Source organism: Tursiops truncatus, chromosome 7 (assembly GCF_011762595.2).
Source record: "Tursiops truncatus isolate mTurTru1 chromosome 7, mTurTru1.mat.Y, whole genome shotgun sequence".
In the NCBI taxonomy this organism is placed as follows: Eukaryota; Metazoa; Chordata; class Mammalia; order Artiodactyla; family Delphinidae; genus Tursiops; species Tursiops truncatus.
In genome coordinates, this window is record NC_047040.1 from 61,861,107 (window position 1) to 61,884,003 (window position 22,897).

A 22,897-nucleotide genomic window follows, 5' to 3' on the forward strand; every position below is an offset into this window, starting at 1 on the left:
CATTCAGCAGGCAGGACAGTCAGCAGAGCCCTGCCCAGGGCCTCCAGGACTTCCCTCCATGTTGACACCCACACCATTACCCAGTGCTCCTCAACACAGTCCTTCCTGGGCTATCTATGATCCATCAACATCACCACCACCATCCTCCAGCCTGTGTTTCTCCATCTTGGCCACAAAGACATCAAAATAGATTTTAACCTTAGGGCAATATTCCAAATATATTCTGTATAAAACAGTCCCCATTTGCTTTCAGCTTGCAGTAACACCAAACAAGGACATTAGTCGAACATAGCTTATTTTTAGTGAACCCATGCCAATTCCTAGTGATCACAGCTTTTCCTTCTAAGAATTCATAAGCTATTCAAAGAAAAGAAAGAATCTTAATAATTAGCCCAGCATAAAGTCAAGCTCACCAGATAGTAGTCTGCAGGTCCTGCCTTCTTCCCTTTTCTGAAGAATTAAAACACATTCTCCCTTTCCACTCCTCTAACACTGTTCCTGTCCTCCAGAATTCTTCCAAGATCACTGTCAGTGGGTCAGCAGTCTCATCTGCTCAGTCCCTGGAGTATCACTCCTCCCAGCCAAGAAATTTGAACTCATCTGGAGCAACGAAGTGCTCTCCTTACAATCCCCTCACCTGGCTTGGGTTTCAGTCTCCCTTTGCCAATGTTTATAGCCTTTGCAGGCTGAGCTGGAAAGAAATCATTCCCTCTGGAGGAGAAAGTGGTAGCAAAATGAAACCCAATCTTGACAGAGCTCTTACCATTGTCCCTTTACCTGGGGACATGAAATTTCCAGAACCTGGGGGAAGGTTATACCTACCAAGAGGGCTGAAGGGACCCTGTAGAGGGAGGCAGCCAAGCCCCCATCACACAACTCACCCACCAAGCACAAAGCTGCCACAAAGATGGAACTGAGAGGAAAGGAAAAGCCCTGCAAGCCTCAGTTCTCAGAGGATGACAGTATCACTACTCATTGTAGACATAATGGGAATGGGGACCAAGGCCAGCTCTGCTCCCCAAGGGGCAGTCCCATTATCACATTCATGGGTATGTATGGGGACTGGGGGGGGGGGGCGGTCCACATCTCTTAGGAGTGTGTCTGTTAACAAAGGAGTTGTGACAATGGATATTCAAGGCGGATTCCCTCAGATAGACACAGTGGAAGTAGTAAGGATTTACTGAGAAATCAGTCTCCATTCTCAATTTCCCATATAATCATCAATCAGTCAATTAACTAAAACCCTCAAATGATTGATCTCACAGGTGGTTCTTTTGAATGGAAGGTGTCAATTCTTGAGCTACAAGGGAAAGCAAATTCCTTACAATATAAATACACTTTTGAGATTTTTTTCTTTGATAGCAGCCAGCAAAAATGGAATGCTTACTATACACTGTTCTGAGCAATTTACATTCATTAATTGCTCACAGCAACTCTATGAGGCTGATACCATTCATATCTCCATTTTACAGAGGAAGAAACTGAGGTGCAGAGACAAGTGATTTGGTCAAATTCATACAGCTTGAAAGCAGTAGAACTGGTATTTGAACCCATGCAGACTGACTACAGAACACTGAGGTAAATGAATTGTAAAAACAGCCCAGTTTTCTACCCCTTCCTGTATCTATGCTTGGAACCCTGTCACCAATGTGAGAAGTGCCCTGGCTAGCCTGCTAGATGATGAGAAGCCACACGTAGCAGAGCCAAGTCGTCCTAGACAAGGCCATCCTAGACCAGCCAGCGCCCAGCCAAATCCCCAGCTGACCACAGCTGCACGAGGAAGCCCAGCCAAGATCCACCCGAGAACCCAGAGACTCATGAGAAATAATAAATGATTGCTGTTTTAAGCAACTAAGTTTGGGGGTGGTCTGTTACCTGCCAGTGACGCAAACCCCAATGCTTGACCACTATGCTATATTTTCTTTCCTAGGACGCTGGCTTCACCTGACTCCAGGATTCTCCAGGAATGGAGAGCTCCAGCTGTGATGAGCCTTCATCCAGATAACCACCTTCCCACCCTTCATCCTTGTGCTGCCCCTGCCCTGCCACTATGCTAACCCATGAAGACAGTTTATAACTATTCTTCACCTTTACTCCCTGGTTTTCTTTGGAATCAAGAGGAAATGAGGGTGCCTCAAACCCTTTGGTACTATTTCGAGCTCTGTTTCCTTGCCTACCCTCTTTGCCCATCTCTCCACCATTTAGGAGCTAAATGGGAATTAGCCAAAGTGGTGCCAAAATAATGAAATCAGCGTCATGAGGGAGAAAGCGCAGATAGTGCTTGAAGTCAGCACCTCGCATTCACTGGCCTTTCCCTTCTCTCAAGGTGGGCCTCTTACTCCAGGGGGATGGGGACCAGCACTCCCTGGAGGCATGCTCCTGCTGTGCCACCTGATCCCTAGGTGAAACCCTGCAAAGCTGAACTTTCCCTGCCCATCAGGATTCGGGGGGGCAGCAAGCTACACCTCCACAGGAACTAACAGCCCCAGCTGCTCAACTCAAATTAAAAAGAGTGTGGAAACATGTTCCACAGAGCAGAAGCCTTCCGGGGCATTTCTGCCAGCTGCCTCCAGCTACTATGTTATGTTCTCAAGGAAATGGAGAGGATACCCCACGGGGAAGGAGGGTACCCCCAAGGCATCATGAGGGGGAGGGATTACAATCCACTAAAATGCAACTAGAAAAAACCCGAAGAAAGAAAAAGACTCATAAAAGACCATGGTTTTTCTACTGGAGTATTTCAAAACTTTTTTTGCTCTTAGGCACTCAATAAATGCTAACTGATGCTAATTCTTCTAGCTCTTCTTGCTTTATGAGTGAAGCTGGGATTGTGAGGGTTTGTTGCTCAGGCCAATAGCTAAGTGACCTGGGTTGATGAAGAGAAACCAAAGTTCCCCCAGGGTAAACCCAGCCTTACTGTGCCATTAAACACCCACCCCCCCCTCACTCATTACACTCCAACAATAGTTTAGCTTTAATTTCTTTTCCTTATATTTCACAGCCATAAGGGAAAATGTCCTGTGACAATTCTGTAATACTAAGACAATTACTGGTGACTCAGGACTCCCTGCTGCCTCTGAATCTTCTCACAGCTGAGGAGCTGGCTTCCCACCCATGTAGGAACAATTTGCTTTGTGAATTGGGAAATTCAGAATAAAAGAAATCTTTACCCTTTAAAAATGATAGAAATTCAGATGAAATTAGATGAAAACTCAGCCCAGGGAGTCTGTTTCAGAACAAGAGTCAACTGCTGGCATTGAGACCCACAGAGACTCATACTTTCTGAGCCCTACCGTCCACAGCATCCAGGTAGCCCAAGAGTGTCCTCCGTGATTTCTCCTCCTTTCTCCTTTTTCCTGGGTATCCGACTTCTGCCCATTTCACCTCTGCCAATGAATGGGGGAGGGGACAGTAAACTATGTTCCCCTTGAGAGAAAAAAATCCCTGTCTTATTCACCTTGCAACTCAAGCACTCAGCCCAAGCCTGACTTAGCATGAACAGAGTTAGAGATATCCTAGATTAGAGGGCACGCTCGTTCCCAAGTCCCCAGCAGACTGTGTTCCAAAGCACTTTTGTAAATGGGTAGTTTAGAGCTTGGGAAGCATTTTTTTACGTAAGCATGAAGTTCTAGAGACAGGCTATGTCCTCAGACTCAATTATAAAACTCGAGTTGGCCATAAGAGTCTAATAATGGACGAAAAGCGAGAACTTCATGTATTCCATTGCCTCCTCCTAAATAACCATTTAAAATAGTTTCTGAGAGAAAACGCATTCCAAATCAGGATGCCAGAAGCAGATTTCCATCTACTCCACAACCAAAGCAAGGTTTTCCTACTGAAAAAATAAGAGGAAGATGAAAGGGAGGAGATGCTGCCCCTACCAGAAACAGCCCTGATGTTCATGGCAGGTGCAGGTTTTGCAAGGAGGGTGGGATAGGACAGAAAGGACTGGATACCAACAATGATAACCTGAAATTCTTTAGTTCAAACACTGGTCTTAAGTGTTCTAAAACAGGAACTAAAAGGCAGATGCTTGAAGGGGAGTTTGGAGAAGGGAAGGGATTTGGGAGTCATAAATCAATGAGCCAAGGAGGGCCTGTGCTCACCTATGATGACTCTTGATTTCTGTTCTTCAGTTCCTTGACTGACACACTCACTGATGCTAATAAAATTCTAACTCTCAGGTTTACTGTGTCAGTTTGAAATTGGGAGCATGGAGAAGGAAGCTGGATTGTGAGCTTCTTAAAGGCCGGGATATCCTATTCATTTCTGTCTCTTTTTTTTTTTAAAGGAAAATTTTATTCAAGCCAAATATAACTCAGGAACAGCCTCTCAGAAAGCTCCGAGAACTCTTCCCCCCTATTCATTTCTTTATACTCCAGTCCCCTTGGTGCTGAATTCATAATTCATCAATAAATGAGTATAATTTAAGGAAGGTCTTTAACTTTTCAGTGTAGCTGCAAAACATGAGGGCTTTGGAGTCAAACTTCACAGATTCAAATCATTTTCCTTCCACAGGTGCAGGACCAGCGACTTTCTCCCAGGGCTTCCAGTTTTCTCCTCTAGAAAAAAGGGTGGTGATAGCACTTACCTCAAGGGTCACTGTGGGAATGAATGCATTTGTATTTGTGAATCGCATAGCACTGTGCCTGCCACATAAGTTAGCACTCGATAAATCTAAGCTATTGTGTTCCCATCATCATGTAGCTACTTGTCCTATATTTTGCCCCCCAAATTAGTTTCTCAGGGAACGTGGTGAACATGAAAGTTGATTGGTGCAGTGTGTTGAATTGTGGCCCCCTAAAGATATGTCCCCTTGGAACCTGAGAATGTGACATCATTTGGAATAAGGGTCTTTTGCAAATGTAATTAAGACAAGGATCTTGAGACGAAATCATCCTAAATTAGGATGAGACCTAAATCCAATGACGAGTGCCCTTACTGGTCAGACAGAAAAGAAGACACAGAGAGATAGGGAAGAAAGCCACGTGGAAACAGAGGCAGAGACTGGAGCTATGCTGCCACAAACCAAAGAGCACCAGAAGCCACCAGAATCTGGAAGGGGCAAGAAGCAGTCTCCTCTAGAGCCTTCAGAGGGAGCAGGGCTCTGCTGACATTTTGATTTTGGACGTCTGGCCTCTAGAACTGTGAGAGAATACATTTCTATTAAGACACCAGGTTTGTGGTCATTTGCGGTGGCAGCCCTAGGAAACTAACTCGCTGGGTAGTTTGGAACAACCTAAATTTGGTGAGGAAAACAAGCCAGAATATAAACTGGAAGTACCACAAGTTCTTCTCCCAAATCGTGTACTACAGGGAAATTTCTCTTTACGAAGGAAAAATCACTGGCTTCAGGGACTGGAATGTTCAAGCCATTCTTTCCCATCCACTCCCAACCGAGGACATTTCTGCTGGGAATCTTGAAAACACTCTGCATTTTTCCACAGGAATGCGGTGGAAGCACTCAATGTGCAGTAAGACTCTGCACAGAGTCAGCAGCTATGTGGCCCCAAATAAATGGGCAGGTGACATGGCTCCCAGTCCTTGTCCAATAAACACGCCCACGCTAGTCCCTGCTGTCTCCCTGACCCCATCTGTGGAGGTCCAAGAGGTCATTAGCCAAAGACTCCAAGCTAAGGAAAGATACCTGGTTGCCAAGAAATGTACATAATTGTATACTCCTAATTCTATGGGTTCTTGCAAATAATCTATAATCAGATCTCCTTTTAAGTGAAAACTATATCCTGGTCATCTGCAGGATCCTTCTAAGCCTTTGGAATTTACAATCCTCAGGAGAGAGTCCTGAGAGAGATGTTGTCGAACCCACTGATGCCTAGAGAAATGGTTTTCATTCATTTCCTCTCTTCTAACTCCTGGAGAGAAATAGCAGCAGACAGAGCAGTGACTGTCAGAGAGGGTGACTTTTTTAGAGCAAAGGCGTTAGACAAGATGACACATGCTGACAGGCTCAGCAAACAGTGGCTGCTCTGCCAATCAGCAGACAATTTCTGTGCGTCTGCAATGTAGGAAAGATTGTCAGTCACGCAGTGTTTCAAAGACAGGTCACGACGACCCCGTGTGTCATCTTCTAATGCCAATCAGCAGACAATTTCTGTGTCTGCAATGTGGGAAAGATTGTGAGTCTCAGTGTTTCAAAGACAGGTCACCACGACCCCGTGTGTCATCTGCTAATGTGAAGGTCAAAAGAAAGGGCAAGGTGGGTGGAGGCAGAGAGGGGACAGCAGGAGACCCCTGGGCAGGCAAATCAGGCACATCCAGGCAGGTCTCGACTCCTATTTCATGACAAAGCCTGGGGAGCCCATGTGATCACCTGCTTCACTGACATCTGAGGCTCCCACCTCACATGTAACCAGCACTGCATTAATCCCTGTCCTTTAGAACTCGTGAAAGTCACTTCTTCCCTGACTGAGGAAAGGTCTTTTCCTTCCTTCCTTGGTAATTTACTCAATTTATTTCCAGTCAGGAGAGGGTTGTAGGGAAGAGGAGGAAGCCACACACAGTACTCTGGCCCCCAAGAGTGCTCTGCAATGGACTTCATCGTTTAATTGACGAGAATTCCAGAACACCAACAACACTCATAACCAAAAAAAATTCTGAAGCCTAATAGATTCAAAGGATTTTTGTCATTACCTGTCATTTACTCTTTTTCTATTACAAAAGGAAATGCTGAGATAGAATGAGAGAGCCCCATGAAACATACAGGTAGATAACCTAAGTGCCTGTTTAAAGTACGCAAATGTTAAATTTCTCCACTTTCCATCGAAGACCTTTTCTGAGGAAAGGATACATTTTTACCACTCAAGATTAAGACAGAGTATACACATGTGCGTGAACACACATGAGACTGCACTTGGTCGATCTACAGCCCTTCATAAGAGAACTGCATGATTCTAATTAACAGGATACTTTTTAAGTAAATAACTTAGTGATTATAAAAAGCTATACAGTACATACAAATATGTTACATTTTTTTAAAAAAACCTCCATCCTTCCTGTCCAGAAATGTCCAGTTGGCCGTTAAGGTTGTGATAAAGGCAAAGTGTTGAGCACACGTAATCACACTGAGGGTCCTGCTAACCGACTAGTGTTGACGTTCCCTAGTTCAATCTGATTCATCTCTTGCACAGGAACCAAGAGATGGTAAAAGGGTTGGAGATTCCACCAGAAGGAAAGAAAGCAAGCTTCAACCTACTTTGGGATAAGGATCCTTGTCACCCCAAGATCCTTTTCTAGCAATTGCTCTGTTCCTGAAGTTCGCCCTGTCCTGAGGCAAGCAGTAGGGGGCTTGGTTATTTGTGTTTCAGATCTGGAAGCTTCTCCCAAGATGGAAGAAGCGAGGGGAGTGAAAGTATAAAGGTTATTAGATATCAGAGGTTTGGCTGGGCACCACAAGCAAGCTAAGAGGAGTCACTGGAGATGAAGGGTCTGTTAAACACACACACATTTGCATGTACACACACACACATACACTTTCTAGGCTGCCTCATATTTATCACCCTATGAAATTTTTGAACAGTTGCTCTGTACACAAATGCACACTAAAAATTAAATAAATAAGACTGAGAGAAAACACATATCCAAGTAGATGATCCCTTATCAAAAGTACACGTCTTGCTAATCAGAAACCACATCTTAATTCTGATAACTGAGAAATTATGTGGCTACAGTAAATAAAGAGTAAACCATTTGTAAAAAATCAAAACACACAAATCATCCCAGATACCAGTTCTCATTTCCTGACATATTACTGTACACAATACTGTTTTGGGATCCTGCATTCTTACATTGTTTTGCACATTCATCGGACTATTAATTTTAAAAGCCAGGAGCTCTGTCCTAATCACCAGAACCTGTTTTTGTACTTTGGAAAAGGCGGAAAAAACCAACTCTGACTTGGGTGGGAATCATTTTGGGAATAATGGTGGGTGGTTGTTCACATCCGGATTAAGTATAAAACGATAACATTATGATGATGAATGCCACAGAGCCTCATCTGCATATAAATAGACCTAATCAGAAATGCAAATTGCAATCAGGAGACATTTTTAAAGACTGTGATAGCTGTGTGATTGTGCAGATAAGGAAAGGTTAACACTTGTATTGTTAGAGCAGTTAAGTGGCTCCCAGCCGGCCCAGGGCCTTCCTTTGAAAGAGACATGTGGAAGGTACAAATCTCCCAACCGGCAACCCTCCTGGATGCAGCTTTCCAGAGCTTCATTTTCTGTAACTAGAGGCTTGAGCAGGCCAAACATCAGCCCTATTCTGATGAAAGACAAACAACCAAACCTCTTGTACAAACCCTTAATGAATACAGACAATAGAAAATAAAATGGCATTTAAATACCCTTCAAATAGATCTCTTTCAGCACAATTGCCCATTGAGACAGAAATTAAAGGATGGAGAGAAAGTCATGACTGATGTAACATTTTTCTGATATTTTTTAGTGCTGGCATACATTTTATTTCATCCCTAAGTTTTTCAGCATACTGGAGAAAGAGTCAAACTAGAAAAAAAAAAAAATAACCAGACATGATTATATAATTTAAAAAGAAAACACCAGTATTTAGACAGATTACTTAATCCAACACCACATTTTCAGTCTTCTCGTGCAAAGCGCAAAAAATGAACATGTCAAAAAAATTAGAGTACTGAAAATATGCAATTGTTATGACATAGTCCTATCATTTTTAGAATGTTACATTTCAGGAACACCCTCTCCCCCACTTTCCTGCATCTGCCCCCACTTCCCCACAAAAAAGAAATACATTTTACAATCAGGCTTTCACAGGTTTGGAGAGAAACTGTTTATGAACAATTTATTATCCTTAAAGAGCCTCTTTCACAAAGAACTAATAAGCCAAGAGCGCCATCTTGTGTCTTACCTTGGAATCTTAAAAAGCGTTTTCACAGGATGCATGTCAAACAGGGGAGGGTCTCCATCCCCCAGTTCAATAGCTGTGATCCCCAAGGACCAGACGTCACAGCGAGCATCATAGGAAGAGTCATACTGCTGCTCACAAGCAATGACCTATCAGACAAAAGCAGGACACAACACATCAACCCCACCCACTGACACCACAGATGTCCTGAAAGGCCCTTGGCCGATCTTAGCCCCCTTCTCAGTTCCCTTGGCTATACTGATATTAAATTCCAGTAATAATAAGATGTCCATTTTCTAGGCCTTATTTGTGTGATTGATTTATCATCTGATATGTTCATTAACTTTTAAAAATGTATCAGTTCAGTTCAAGAAACATGCATTGAACCCTCTAGATACCAAGAACAGTGCAAGGGGAGGCATAAGGGTGAATACCTCACCACAGCCACCCTAATGACCTTTAAGGAAAGGCTTTGTCTAGATCCTTCATCTCATTACCAGCCGCTGAATTCAACAGTGAGGAGCAACTGTTCTCAAAGATGCCTACCTCCTGCACAAAGTCCCTAGGAGCACAGCATTTGAGCAGAAAGCTGCTGGGAGACTGATGTGCTTAACTTAGAAGAGGAACCACTCCCTCCCATTCCCCTTTTCCAAGAAAACTGGCCCCCTCCTCAAACCCCAACAACTGGTTTGTGTCTCAGCCCAGCTGCTGCTGAAGGTATTAGCTCTACTAGGTGCAAGAGAAGGGGAACCAGAAAACGCCCTTGGGCTTGTCATTGGTTTGGAAAGTATGGAACCTTGTGGGGAAATCTTTTTCTATCAACGTTTTGAGTCAGACAGGAAAAGTCCCAGCACTTAGACTCTGGTGGCCATCACAGTGGGGTCAGGAGAAGGCAGGGGTGGGGCCAGAGGCTGTGCAGGAACCAAATGCTCCTATTTGACCTTAAATCTGCTTCCTTGACCAAGGATGACCCATGGCTATGAGCAGGTGGGAGACTTTTATTAGAGTCTGATGATGTTATGTCCAACAGCCTATGAGGTAGATAGACAGCATCACTGGAGACCGCAGCAGGGCCGAAGTGATGGTCCTGCCTGCCCTCTTTGGCTGTCAGAAGGTCTTTGACTTTGAATAAGATGGACCAACTGGCCATGGGGAGTAGAAGAGTGACGGATCTGGCTTATATATTAGCAGGCTACTGTGCTGAGGATACAATAATATGGAACATGAATAGAAGAAGCAAATCTAGTAAAGATGTTACTGCAGGACTCCAAACTAGAGACAGTGAGAAATAATCAGATTCTGATTATATAATTTTGAAGGCAGAGCCAACTGGATTTGCTGAATGGGACTTGTAAGGAAGAAGAGTTGAAGAAGAGTTCAGAGTTTTTAACCTGGGTGATTCCAAAATGAGATGGGGAAGACAGTCGGAGAAGTAGGTTTGGGTTGAACAGCAGGAGCTCCATTGGGGACATACTAAGTCCGAGATGACTGTGAGACTTCCAAATGGAGACTACTTTTAGCTGGGTAAGACGCAGACTTCTGACCTAGAGAATAAACACACGTTGTTTGAAGCCACTAAATGTGTGATATTATGATGTCAGTGACAGAAAACTAATACACCTGCTCTCTGCCAGACCCAGTTCACTGGTCGCGTGATGCCAAGCAAACATACCCGCCATCTTGCCCAAGACTTGGTGTTCCTTCTCCTATAATTTCTGTCTACCCTTCTCTTCCAGTTTCTGCACTAAAGAACCTTTTTCTATGTACCTGCATCCTTGGCCTGATCCCAGCCCAACCCTCTGAATAGACTATCCCACCATAGAACACCCTTTTAACACACAAAAATCATACTTTTAACACATTATTTTCAAATATGCATTCAAACTCAAGTTCAAATAATTCCGATTTTGGAAGCAGAGGCCATTACATTGCCCCCCGAAGATCTCACTTTCATCACCTCCATCTGGTGAGAAACTACATTATTCTAAAAGATCTCCAGAGAAGGCTATTTACCACCTTCCCTTCCAGAAATGACATTTCCAAATGTGTAAGACAAACATAATTTTAGACCTATCAATCAGCAAATAGTTCACCATTCTTATACATCCCTGTGAGAGAAAAAGAAATAAGACTCTATCCTTCCCCAACAGGAGCTACGGCCAAGTGAAATTTAAAGTGAATCTATAATAAATTAAATGACAAACCATGACAACTAAAAATGTCCTAAGACAATACGTACTAGGATGTCCAGTAAAGGATATGGGCTCCAAAAGCTTGGGATATTAGAGCGAGACCAATTCAGGCTAAGCAAGACAACAAAAAGTAAATAGTGCCCATAGTCCACAACTTCCAGAAAGAAATTCAAATCAACTTCTAGCTATCCTGGATGGGACACAGAAGGCAATTCCAAGAACCCGTCCAAATGTGGGAATGGAGACATCCTATCGATTCTCAAGTGCTGTCATAAAATATTCAAAACGTTTATCTGGTTTCCACTTCTCTTTACAGACAGTCACACATTATCTTCAGCTCAGTCTGATTAATAGAAGAGTATCCGTTGGCCAAATTCTCTTCCCTAAACTCAGCTTGTAATGTGACAAATGAATTATTTAAGCTTAGCCTTCTAGAGAAGTTTATAGAAAATGTCTCTAGTAAAATAACTCACAAATAATTATTGAGTACCCATGAGCCAGGCATGGTACTAGGTAGGTATATAATCATTCTGTCAGGTAGGTACTACTATCACCTTTTGTAGGTATGGAAACTGAGGCATAGCACAGTTAAATAGCTTCCCCAGTACCCATAGCTAGTCATGGTCAGGGACAGAATTTGAACGCAGGCAGAGGAGAGACAAGTGAACAGGTTATCACAATGTGATAAAAGTACTCTAAGTAATAAAGGTTATATTCAAGAAACAGTTGAATTATCAGCATCTGTACACATATTTTGACCAAACTAATCACATTTTTGAGATTTTTGTCACCTAAACTCTGTCTCTTCAGAGGGAGTCTCTCTTTCCATCTCTTTATTGGGTTACATGTGATGGGATTCAAAGAGGTACTCTGAGAGGTTGCATCCCAACTGAAGGTCAACACATCCTAGAACTGGATTCCCTATCAATCCAACAACAAAATCTGCAACTATTTCTTTAGGAGAAAAAGTAATTTCACTCTCCTTAGCTCAGCATTCTCCTTGTCTCTAGGTAAAATAAAGCTGATATAGAATGCTTAAATGGTCGGTTGGTCTTGCCCCCAGGAGGAAGTGACCTCTCAGAGAGCTCTCTGAATCAGTTGTTACAATGCTCCACAAAGAAAAGGAGAGTGGCAATGTCAAGTAAGTGCACTGCCCTGGCACCAGGTTTCCCAGGTTCTTTAAGTCATAGTAGAGGGGTGGGGAGAGAGGAGTCTGAAATGGTATTGACACAGGCCCAGGACCCCAAACACCTTGTCCTCTTCCACTCCTCAACCTCACCTCTACTGCCCCCAGAAGGAGACGTGCCTAAGGCAAGTGTATTCTCTCCTCTACCTCAAGCCTTTACTTCAGTCATAGGAGTATAAAAGATGCTGGTGGTAGTGGAATGGGGAAGATGGAATAGGTGTGAGAGAGAGTTCAAGGGAAGACTTGCAGGACTTGGGAGGCTAGGAAAAGGGACACACCAAGGAAGACAAACATTATGACCCTGGGTGACCAGGAGAATGATGGTGCCATTTATAAAACAGGGAAGTCAGGAAGAAGAAGTCAGTTTGGTAGGCAGTATAACAAGTTCAAATTGGGTCTAAGCTCTACCTCTAACCAGGTACAGAAAACTCATGTGTGCTCTTGGAAACTCACTTCTTTTTTTTCACATGTAGATGAAATAAGAAAAACAAAATTCCATCAGGATCAGAAGCAGAATATACTGAAGAGTAACAATAAAGCACTGATGTGTTATCGGTGACTTCATGGAGTTTTATATTATAGTAAATATAGCCTACATTTCGTTCGGAAAACCCGAACGAACTTTCTGGCCAACCCAATATATCATGAACTTTAACAAACTGGTAAATTTATCTTAATCCAGCATTGTGAATAGAAAAACTGCTAATGAATATCAATTTTACAAAGCAAGAATTCTCCAAAGTTGATTTCAAAGTCCCACTAGCATGTTCATATGAAGAGGATATGCCTTCTGGAATGTTCCAAAAGATGTGTATGTAGACTGTTACAAAATATTTAGTGCACCTGGCAAAGGCTAAGAGCACAGAATAAAATGAATCAAAATAAAGAGAGCTCTAGTGCAGTATTTGCTAATGGTCTATTGGCTCCAAGATTAAATTACTGTCTCGCTGAGTCTCAATGAGTTTCAGGATGTATAAGTCCCTCCATACTTCTGCATACTCACCTTTAACAATCTTCAACTCTTTGTCATGACATCATGAGTGTTTATACTGTTTCTGAGTTTTAATGAGTAGTTTTATCTACTTAGTGTTAATCTATCATTAACCTCATCACTCCTTCTAGGTTTTAAAGGGGCCAGTCTTAGGATCTCATCAATGTGACCTCTGAAGTAAACAGTAGTAACCCAGGGTAAGGATTATGTCTTATCTTTCTTCCTCCCTCATCCACATCAATTTGTGGCACTCATCAGAGAAGCTTTGTTGAAAAATCTTTGGATTGGAATCAGAAAGTCTGAACTCCATTATTCACCAGCTGGGTCCCTTTGAGCAAGTCCCGTGAAAACTCTGAGCTGAGGGTTCTTTAGTTATAGTGACCCCACTTTCTAGATCTATAAGATGGCAAGGTGGGGATGAATCATCTCTACTATCCCTTCCAGCTCTAATATTCTATGACTTAATGATTTCCAAATAAGTGGCTTTCTTATCTCAAAAAGATATCTCAAACTGAGAGACTAACCTCTCCATGCAAATTACCTAGCAGTAGATCATTCTGGGGTGTGAACTGGGTGGCTGGAACCTTGAGGGGATTTTATTGCCAGTATTTTGCAGAAGGTCTTAATGTCTATGAAAAGGTGCTGGTTGCTGTGACAATGCCTCCATTAAGGAAAATGAGCTTCAGCGACAGATCAATTGTTTGGATACTGGTTAATGGAGCATGTCCACGTTCCTACCTTGAAATGCAAACTTATGGCTTTTCTGATACGTTTAGACTACACTGCTGCTTATTTTAGGAAGGGGAAAGACACTACTACTCGGATAACTAGCAATATCTGTGCACTAACAGCCTCAGTGCTCAATGCCAATTTTACCCAGAGGTGGGCTTGAGCCTTCCAAATGTTGGTCATTACCACCTTGGCTGCCCAAAACTTCTTTCTGGAGGGAACCAAGGACAAGAAATAAGTTTTCACTATAGTTTAGCTCTACTGGTCTTTGTAGCAAAGGCCAGCAGTCAGCTTTCTTTGTTAGGGCAGTTCTTCGTAAGCCTTCTTCAAGCTAACGGGTTCCAAAGTTGTAGATTCTAAATCTTCCCCAGTCACTCCCTCCTCCCCTCTCCTAAAGGAGTTTATAGGGTAAAACTGCACCCACAACTTGATAACGCAACCGCTTTGACACATGTCATCGCCTTATCCATCCCGGGCATGGTCCCCTGAGTTCCGTTGAGGAGGCTGGCCCTTTCCTCAGCCATGAGCTGGAGAAAAGTAACTGTGAAAAGCTCTGGGGCTGTGAAAAGACTTGCACCTCTGCATGGTGCAAGAAAATCCCAGAGCAAGCCATCTTCATTTTGGTAGCCACCCCCTCACTGGATAACTTTAGCAAATTATTTAATCTCCCTGTATCTCTTCTTCCTATGCAAATTAAACAATCCCTTCCTCATGGGTCTTACCTGAAGCACTGCTTAGGAAAATGCAGGTTACCCAGCTTTTTCTATGGCACCAAAATGTTAATAGTAGATATCATCAGGTCACTGATGTATGAGTAATATCCATTTTATTTATTTACTTCTTTAAAACTTTTTGCATTTTCTAAAATGTCTACAGGGAACATGGATTATTTCTATAAGAAAAAGAACAAATTTTGTCTGTTTTTCTGTCTTGAAAATGTAAATAAGTATTAGAAAGTTTGCCTTTTCCTTCCTCAGGGGTATGTACTGGCTGTGGGGATTCTTCATCAGCAAGGTGACAGGTTAAAGGTGTTGTCTTGGTTGTAAAACCAGGGTCCCATGAATTTAAAGAGAATTAAAGAAATTCTCTTCTCAACCATATTCTTTTCCATTGTAAGCACCAGACTAGAGTTAGTACTTACACTTTCTCAGGCCACCACGAGCCCATGAAATGTCCCATGATTACACTTTCATTTCAGCCTAGACCAAGAGTAGGGCTTACTGATAAAGTTCCCAAGATAGGGGGTGAGATCCACCCTCTACCTCTTGCAGAAAGACTTGGGCTATAAGAACCTTAGAGAACAGTTTCTCCTCATCTCAAAGTCTTCATTATCTATAAAGAACATCTGTATTAAACTGGATGTGAAGGGGACAAAAAACAGTCAATGTATGAACTCCTGCATTCAGAAAACCTAGATTTCTCCAACCTATTTAACTTAAACCATTTATCAAATGATATATCAAAGAGCTGCTGGGCTGAAATCTCTTTCAATAATGTGATTTTTAACCAATACTTTCAAGTAAATAATATTATAGTAGCACCATCCACCATAAGGAAAAATATGTTTTGCTCTTATAAAAAATGATTTACCAAACTTAAAAAACAATAGATGTTATTCAGACTATTTTATTTTTCTACTAATATTTTAAAATGTCATTAAAAATGCAATTAGGTTTGCTTTATATGATCTGATTTCTCATCTTACTAGAATTGATCATGTGATCCAAAATTATAACCAAAGGTCAAGATTAAAATTTCACTCAAGTACAGAGGCAAAATGCTGTTATCTCAAGAGCTAAATTTCAGCTCACAAAGAGGCAAAGCAAATAAACCTAAAGCTATTAATCTTTGGCTGACCTTGAGCCCTAAAATACAGTCAATAGACTGGCAAATAAGATAGGCTGAGAGGTAGGAAGGCAAATAGAATTCTTAATTTTGCTTACATAATTCACACAGCATAATTAATAAATGTTATTGATCATAAAGATTTCTAAAATGGAATTTCCCTGGAATTGTAAATTGCAGTTATAAATATTCCAGTGGCAAGTATTATTCATCAGTTTTACATACAAACATCTTAAAGTGTTACAAGCTGAGATAGTGAACAAGCACATAAAATCTCTTCCCTTGAATGAAATATAACTTTGAGGGAGGATACATTTGAGATTTGAGGTTTTTTGCTAAGAGGATGTGGACTAGAAGAACTGAAATTTATGGGGGGTTTTATTTCTTCTTCTTTTTTTTTTTAGTTCATTCATAAAACTCAAAACTAGAACTGAATCTATACTTTGTATGCTAAGAAACTGCCAGAAATAATTTAAATTATACTGTTCTTATGAAATTCAGAAAGGTGTAATTAAAATATGATGTTCTACAAGTCTTTTCTCAGGATTGTAACATTCAGCTTATGCCTTTAGAAAAATAAAACAAAGTTCAAATTAAAAACACTCAGGGCATCCCTGGTGGCGCAGTGGTTAAGAATCCGCCTGCCAATGCAGGGGACATGGATCCGATCCCTGGTCCGGGAAGATCCCACATGCCGCGGAGCAACTAAGCCCCTGCGCCACAACTACTGAGCCTGTGCTCTAGAGCCCGCGAGCCACAACTACTGAAGCCCGTGCGCCTAGAGCCCGTGCTCCACGACAAGAGAAGCCACAGCAATGAGAAGCCCGCACACCGCAGCTAGAGAAAGCCTGCGCGCAGCAACTAAGAGCCAACACAGCCAAAAATAAATAAAATTAATTAATTAAAAAAAATAAAGAGACACAGAACACACATACACAACACCACTTCCCACCATGGCTGGTGGAGGGCAGAGGGGGACTGTTCTGGGTTTGAGGCCAGCATACACATTGGTTTTTGCACTTAAATTCCCCAAAGCCCTGGGAACATATCACTTATACTTAACTATACGGTAAGCCCTTCTCTCAAACTCAGGACCAGTATCACAGAACTCCCCTGTGAAAGGTAAATCAGCGACCCCAAATTTTTGTATGTGTCCTTAGTACTCAAAGGCTCCAAAGGAACACATTTGCTTAGAGACCCAGGATCATCCCACCACCCTCCCCAGCTCCAGCAGCTTCCCCACCTCAGAGATGGATGCTGGAAGGGATCCTAGGATTCATTAAGTCAACCCCCCTGTTTCACAGAGGAAGAAACTAAGGTGCTGGGGGAGAGCTGACCTGTCCAGAGTCACAGAGCTGGTTTGTGGCCAGACCAGGAGCAAACTCCATGGTTCCCGCATGAGGGAAGCATCTCCTGGGGATTATTATGGTACACAGAATGCTGAGCCATTGCCAAAGGGATGTCGTGCTCCATAAGCCACAGCCACACCATACTCTGAGCGTGTAAGCACGCCCTCCATTTAAGCAGATGGAGTTCCTGCCGCCTCTCACTTCCCCTGTCCCCTCACTTTCCCTTCCGCTGCCCCTTTCCTTTGTCAGCTAGTGTTCCAATTCTACCAGAGTTCAGTTTAGGAAGGAATGAGTAGGAGTTCTATCATTCAGTTCATTTTACAGCTGTTAAGTCAGGTATTCTTACCCCAGGTGAGGAAACAGATTCGGATGGGCTAAGAAATTTCTCAAAGTCATACAGCTAGTAGGTAACGGAACTAAAGCATAAGCCCGTGACAAGAAACTAATTGCGGGGGGGGGGGGGTCTCCTCCACAGTACATCTGAAAAACAGGAAGGGAAGCAAATCAAACAGTATCTGAGTGCTCCCGCACGGGCATACCCCTTTATCTGCACGTAGTCTCTGGGTTCTGTCCTCTCCCAGGCTGATGTCACCAGGCAAACCAGAATGCCCTTGGGAATGTCACACATTCCTACCAAAGAGTGATTTCCTTTAACCGTTTAAAGAAGGTGTGGGGAAAAGCTGGGCCATAACAGAGCACCATAGATACAAGTCTGCACACCCCTACCTGCTCCTGCTTCATCTCCACCCCAAGGCTCCTCTGGGTCCCATTCCTAATGCTGACTGCCTGCCTCCCTTTTCTTTCCTCCAACAGCTCAAGGACCGTGGGACAGAGGAGCCGATGCAGCGTTGGCCTAGCCGTGAACTCCCTTTCCCTTTCTTGGGGCTGAGCCCCTATACCCTGGGCGGGGCAGTGGAAGCACTGACCAGAGGGTAGCCACCAGGTGATGTGAGACTCAGAGCTCAGGAAGAGCAGAGGCGGGCTCTGACGTTTCTTCAGCAAACACTTCTGCCCCTGCAGGAACAGTTCTTCCTCTTTGGTGGATGAAGAAGGGGAAACAGCAGGTGTCTTGCCCTTCTCACCTCCGCAGAGAGGGGTGGGAGGACAGCCTGGAAAGTTCCAAATGCTCACAGAGGCTATTACTTTGAAACAACCTTCTTAGCACTGAGCAGAAGGCAGGATGGGGAAGGGGGGGATATGAGGCCTCTGTTCTGGGCTCACGTGCTTCTGCACATCTGGGAGCTGAGGCCTCAGATGGGGTCCTATATTTAGACCCGCCAGGAAGAGGGTAACAACAAGTCACCGTCACCTCCAGGGCCAGCCCCCCACCTCCACACTGACAGATGACATATGACTCAACCCCACAGAGCTCCAGCTGAGAGGGGAGCTATCGCTGAAGCTGAGGGTACAATCCGGGGCTGCACCAGTCACTCTGCCCTTGCCCTGGGCCCTTTACCCGCCGGAGCCCCAGGTGCCTGGGTTGTGCTCCGGGCCCCTTGAAGGCAGAAGCACTCTGGGAATGCAGGCAGGGTCAGCCCCAGAATGAGAAGGGAGGGAATCCCTACTTCCTGGAGACTGACACAGGAATCTGGAGGGAACCGGGGAACACAAATGGCTACAGAATCTCAGAGGTGAATGCCTTGGGGGAAGACGCACAGGTCTTTCAGCCAAGGATCCAAGGTTCTAAACCCCTCACTCGAACCTGCTGAGCAACCAAAGCCTACACTCCTCACAGTGAAGTGACCGGCAGATAGGATCCCAAGAATCCTCAGCCTTTTAGAACAGAGTCAGGTAAGATCAGACCCTAAAGGTCTCGCCATTGCCATTGTCTCACCCTTATTGAGATCTTGGAGAGGTCCCACCTTCCTCATCTGACTAATACCAGAGGCACGGAATGTGAGAGCTGGAAGAGGCTTTTTCCCCTGGAAACCATAAATGTTCTCTGAAACACAGAAGGGACCTAGGAGGCAGAGACTACCCAGGCCAGTCTCCTTCCAGCTGAGAACAGGATAGGGAGGGTTGGGCTCAGGCAATAGGCACCACCATTTTTAAAGCACTTACTATGCTGGGTACTGCAGCAAGCACTTTCAGTACATCGTTTCACTTTGTCCTCTGACGCTGTTGGTCAGTGATCAGGTGGGTAAGTAGGGTATCTATGATTTGCTCCCAGGTGTATCTGACTCCAAAGTTTGTACTCTTATCTCTTCTACCAAACGTGAAGCCATATTAAAATAACTGAACCACAATCGCTTTTTTAAAATGAGTGGCAGAGCTGTAACTATTTAAAATCCAAATCTCCTAAATTCTATTCTGAAGAACTTTGTTATTTTATTTTTCCAGATCCTTCCCTTGGGCATTAATTACATTGGTTTCTAGTGTCATGTTGAAATATTGCACTTTCCTCAACATATTAGGAAGTATAATTTTTATCTAAAATAATTTTTAATTTGGAAAAGAAAGACATTCATCTTATCTGGTACACTGGTGGTTGCAATTAAATGGTTTGCTCTAGTATAGTGGCTAAGAGGGAGGGTTTTGGAGCTAAATACCTGGGTTAAAATCCTGGTGGCCTCACCTAACAACCTGTCCAAGCTTGACAAGAACAGTACTTTCTGTGACTTACTTCTTTTCTCTAAAACATTGGACTAGTAATAGCAGTAACTTTATGGGGTTATTGTAAGGATTACAGATGAATTAATTCATACAAAGCACTTAGTGCCTGGCACATAGTAAGCACTCAACAGATGCTATTAATTCTTATTAGGTACCAAACCCATTAGCTAGAGCTTAGGGAACAAAATGGTAATAATGACAACAATAATATTTCAGCTCTGTAGTGGTTTATGGCTTTCTCAGCCCCTCAACAAAAAATATCTCTTTCGTCATTTCTATTCCTGGCAGTGCCAAAGGAAATAGCATTATTGTATCATTTAGCTAAGAACGGCATAATTGACGAAGGCAACAGTGGTTGCAAAAAGCCTGCGATATTTCTGCATTGGTGTAAGCCAGTTGTTATGGCAACCGTCCCCAGTCAACCCTTTGCCAGGGAGAGAGAGACCCATTTTTGGAGCCGTCACAGCACATCTGTTTCTCTACTCAGCTGATTAGCTCTTGTTTGCAACAATTAGCAGATGGAAGTAAAAATGAAAAAAAAATTTTTTTAAAGAAACAAATATTTATTTTATCCACAAGTCTGCTTTCTAATACAGAAACAGACCTTTGGCTGTTTTCGGAAGATTCCAAGTAAACGGGATCCTTAATATATAGGCTACTTCTCTCATTGGTGGGATGGCAAAGTTTAGTCAATCTATACATTACACGTGATAGGTCCTTCATGTATGTCTTTTAAAATGATGTGTCTCCACCACCACTCCATCTCTGCACGGCTTTGTTGTAGGAGCTGACTCAGCACACACTTTCCACACTGTACATCCCATATGAACACACTGAAGCAAAAGAATACAAGGCTGGTGGGCTAGGAAACCTGAATTCTGGGTCACGTCTGCTCTGAACTAGCATGAATAGTATCCTCTCCCTGCCTTAGTTTCTTCACCTGTAAAATGTAACTTGGATTCCCATGCTCTCTGAAAAGCCAAACAGCTCCAGTATTTACCAGATACGTGAATTTGGGCACAATACCTCCTACCCCTCTTTGAGCCTCATTTTCCTCAGTGGTAAAATGAAGAAAATAATATCTACTCTAGAGAGCTGTTGTGAGAATTAAATAAAATAATGTATTAAAAAAGCACCCGGGGCTTCCCTGGTGGCACACTGGTTAAGAATCCAATGCAGGGGACACGGGTTTGAGCCCTGGTCCAGGAAGATCCCACATGCCGCAGAGCAATTAAGCCCATGCGCCACAATTACTAAGCCTGTGCTCCAGAGCCCTCGAGCCACAACTACTGAAGCCCGCGCACCTAGAGCCCGTGCTCCACAACGAGAAGCCACTGCGATGAGAAGCCTGTGCACCGCAACCAAGAGTAGCCCCCGCTCACCTCAACTAGAGAAAAGCCCGCGCGCAGCAACGCAGACCCAATGCAGCCAAAAATAAATATATTAAATAAATAAATATTAAAAAAAAAGAAAACTAAATGACTTACTGGGCATATAGTATCTGACACATGTTAGGTACTTAGTTAAAAAAAAAAGAAAAACAGCACCCATCCCAGTCCCGGTGCATTAGTGGGTGAGTCCTCAGTAAGTGAAAGTTTCCTTCCCACTGTATACCTGCTTAGTAGGTGGAATATGCAAACTATCTGACAATCAGCTGCACACGGCACTGAAGCTGGTCCTTGAGGTCCCCTTCTCGCCAGACATCACCCCCTGGAGTTGCTGGACCATTAGAAAATCTGGGTGTCACAAGGGAAGAGACAGGCACCTCTCGTGGTCAAGGAGCACTCAAGGGGTTCTGGATGGCAGCCACTTACCATCTAGAACAGAAGTATTTCAATATTTTAACAATCAGCGTGGTCACACCAGTGCAACCCAGCTAACTGTAAGGCGTTATTTTAACAGAGACTACAAATATTTGTGAAAGTTCTATGCAGATGTGGGATGTTATTACTCTATCCTTATAAGAAACTGGCTATCAGGAGAGAGGGAAGGAGAAAAGAGGCAATAAACATGGGTAAAGGGAGGACTGTGTTAACATACATATATGTCTGAGATACAAGCCAATGTCACAGGCAGGCAGGGAGACCAGAGGCTCGATGTCAACAGAAGGCTGAGGAAAGTGACCTGAACCAAACATCTCAGGAGATAATCCAAAGATGCTTGGCCAGAGAGCAGGTAGGACAGCACAAAATTCTCAAGGTACTGAGGGCTCACGTGAGAAGGCCATTTGTTATGGTATGTCCAGAAGAACATATGGTACATTCTAGCACATCCAGAAAGAACTGTGTTTGCCTCAAACACCTTAGGCTGAGAGAGATCAGTGTGTGTGTGTGTGTGTGTGTGTGTGTGTGTGTGTGTGTGCTCGCAGACAGGCAAAGCTGAGCTCTCCAACTAAGCTAGCGCCTGTAACATGTAGACCTGTAGGTTACAAATGACTGACTGATTACCTTGGAAATCAGAATTATTTACTAGAGGAGGGATGTTAAGTATTTGGAGGGTTGTTATAGGTTGAATCGTGTCCTCCAAAAAAAAAAAGATATGTTAAGGTGCTAGCCCCCAGGACCTCAGAATGTGAAATTATTTGGAAATAGGGTCGTTGCAGATGTAATTAGTTAAGGTGAGGTCATACTGAAGTAGGTGGGCCCCTAATCCAATATGACTGGTGTCCTTACAACATGATGGCCATGTGAAGACAGACAAACAGGGAGAACGCAATGTGATTACAAAGGCAGATATTGGCGATACGGAGCTGCTAGCCAAAGAACGCCAAAGACTGCCAGCAAATCACCAGAAGCTAGGAAGAGGCAAGGAATGATCCTAGAGGCTTCAAAGGGAGCATGCCCTGCTAACACCTTGCTTTTGGACTTCTAGCCTCCAGAACCGTGAGATAATAAATTTCTGCTGTTTTAAACCACCCAGTTTGAGCTACTTTGTATGGCAGCCCTAGGAAACTAGTATGGAGTGGCCACGGCTTTGATCCCAGGACAGGAGGAGAACCCACTTTAACTTCTTGGCTGGCCAAGGGCAGCTCCAAGGGAATAAAGGGGGTATCTGTTGGATTGTACCATGGGTGCTTTCACTGGTGGCTGCT

General features: G+C 43.4%; 1 protein-coding gene across 1 annotated transcript in view; it reads right to left on the minus strand.

The window, feature by feature from the left end:
* The window catches only part of MYO3B (myosin IIIB), a 399,378-nt gene that overhangs the window by 355,279 nt on the left and 21,202 nt on the right, over positions 1–22,897 (minus strand). The window contains exon 8 of the mRNA XM_073806955.1: positions 8,905–9,050. Coding sequence (XP_073663056.1) covers positions 8,905–9,050 — 146 coding nt within the window. The remainder of the gene's footprint in view (positions 1–8,904; positions 9,051–22,897) is intronic.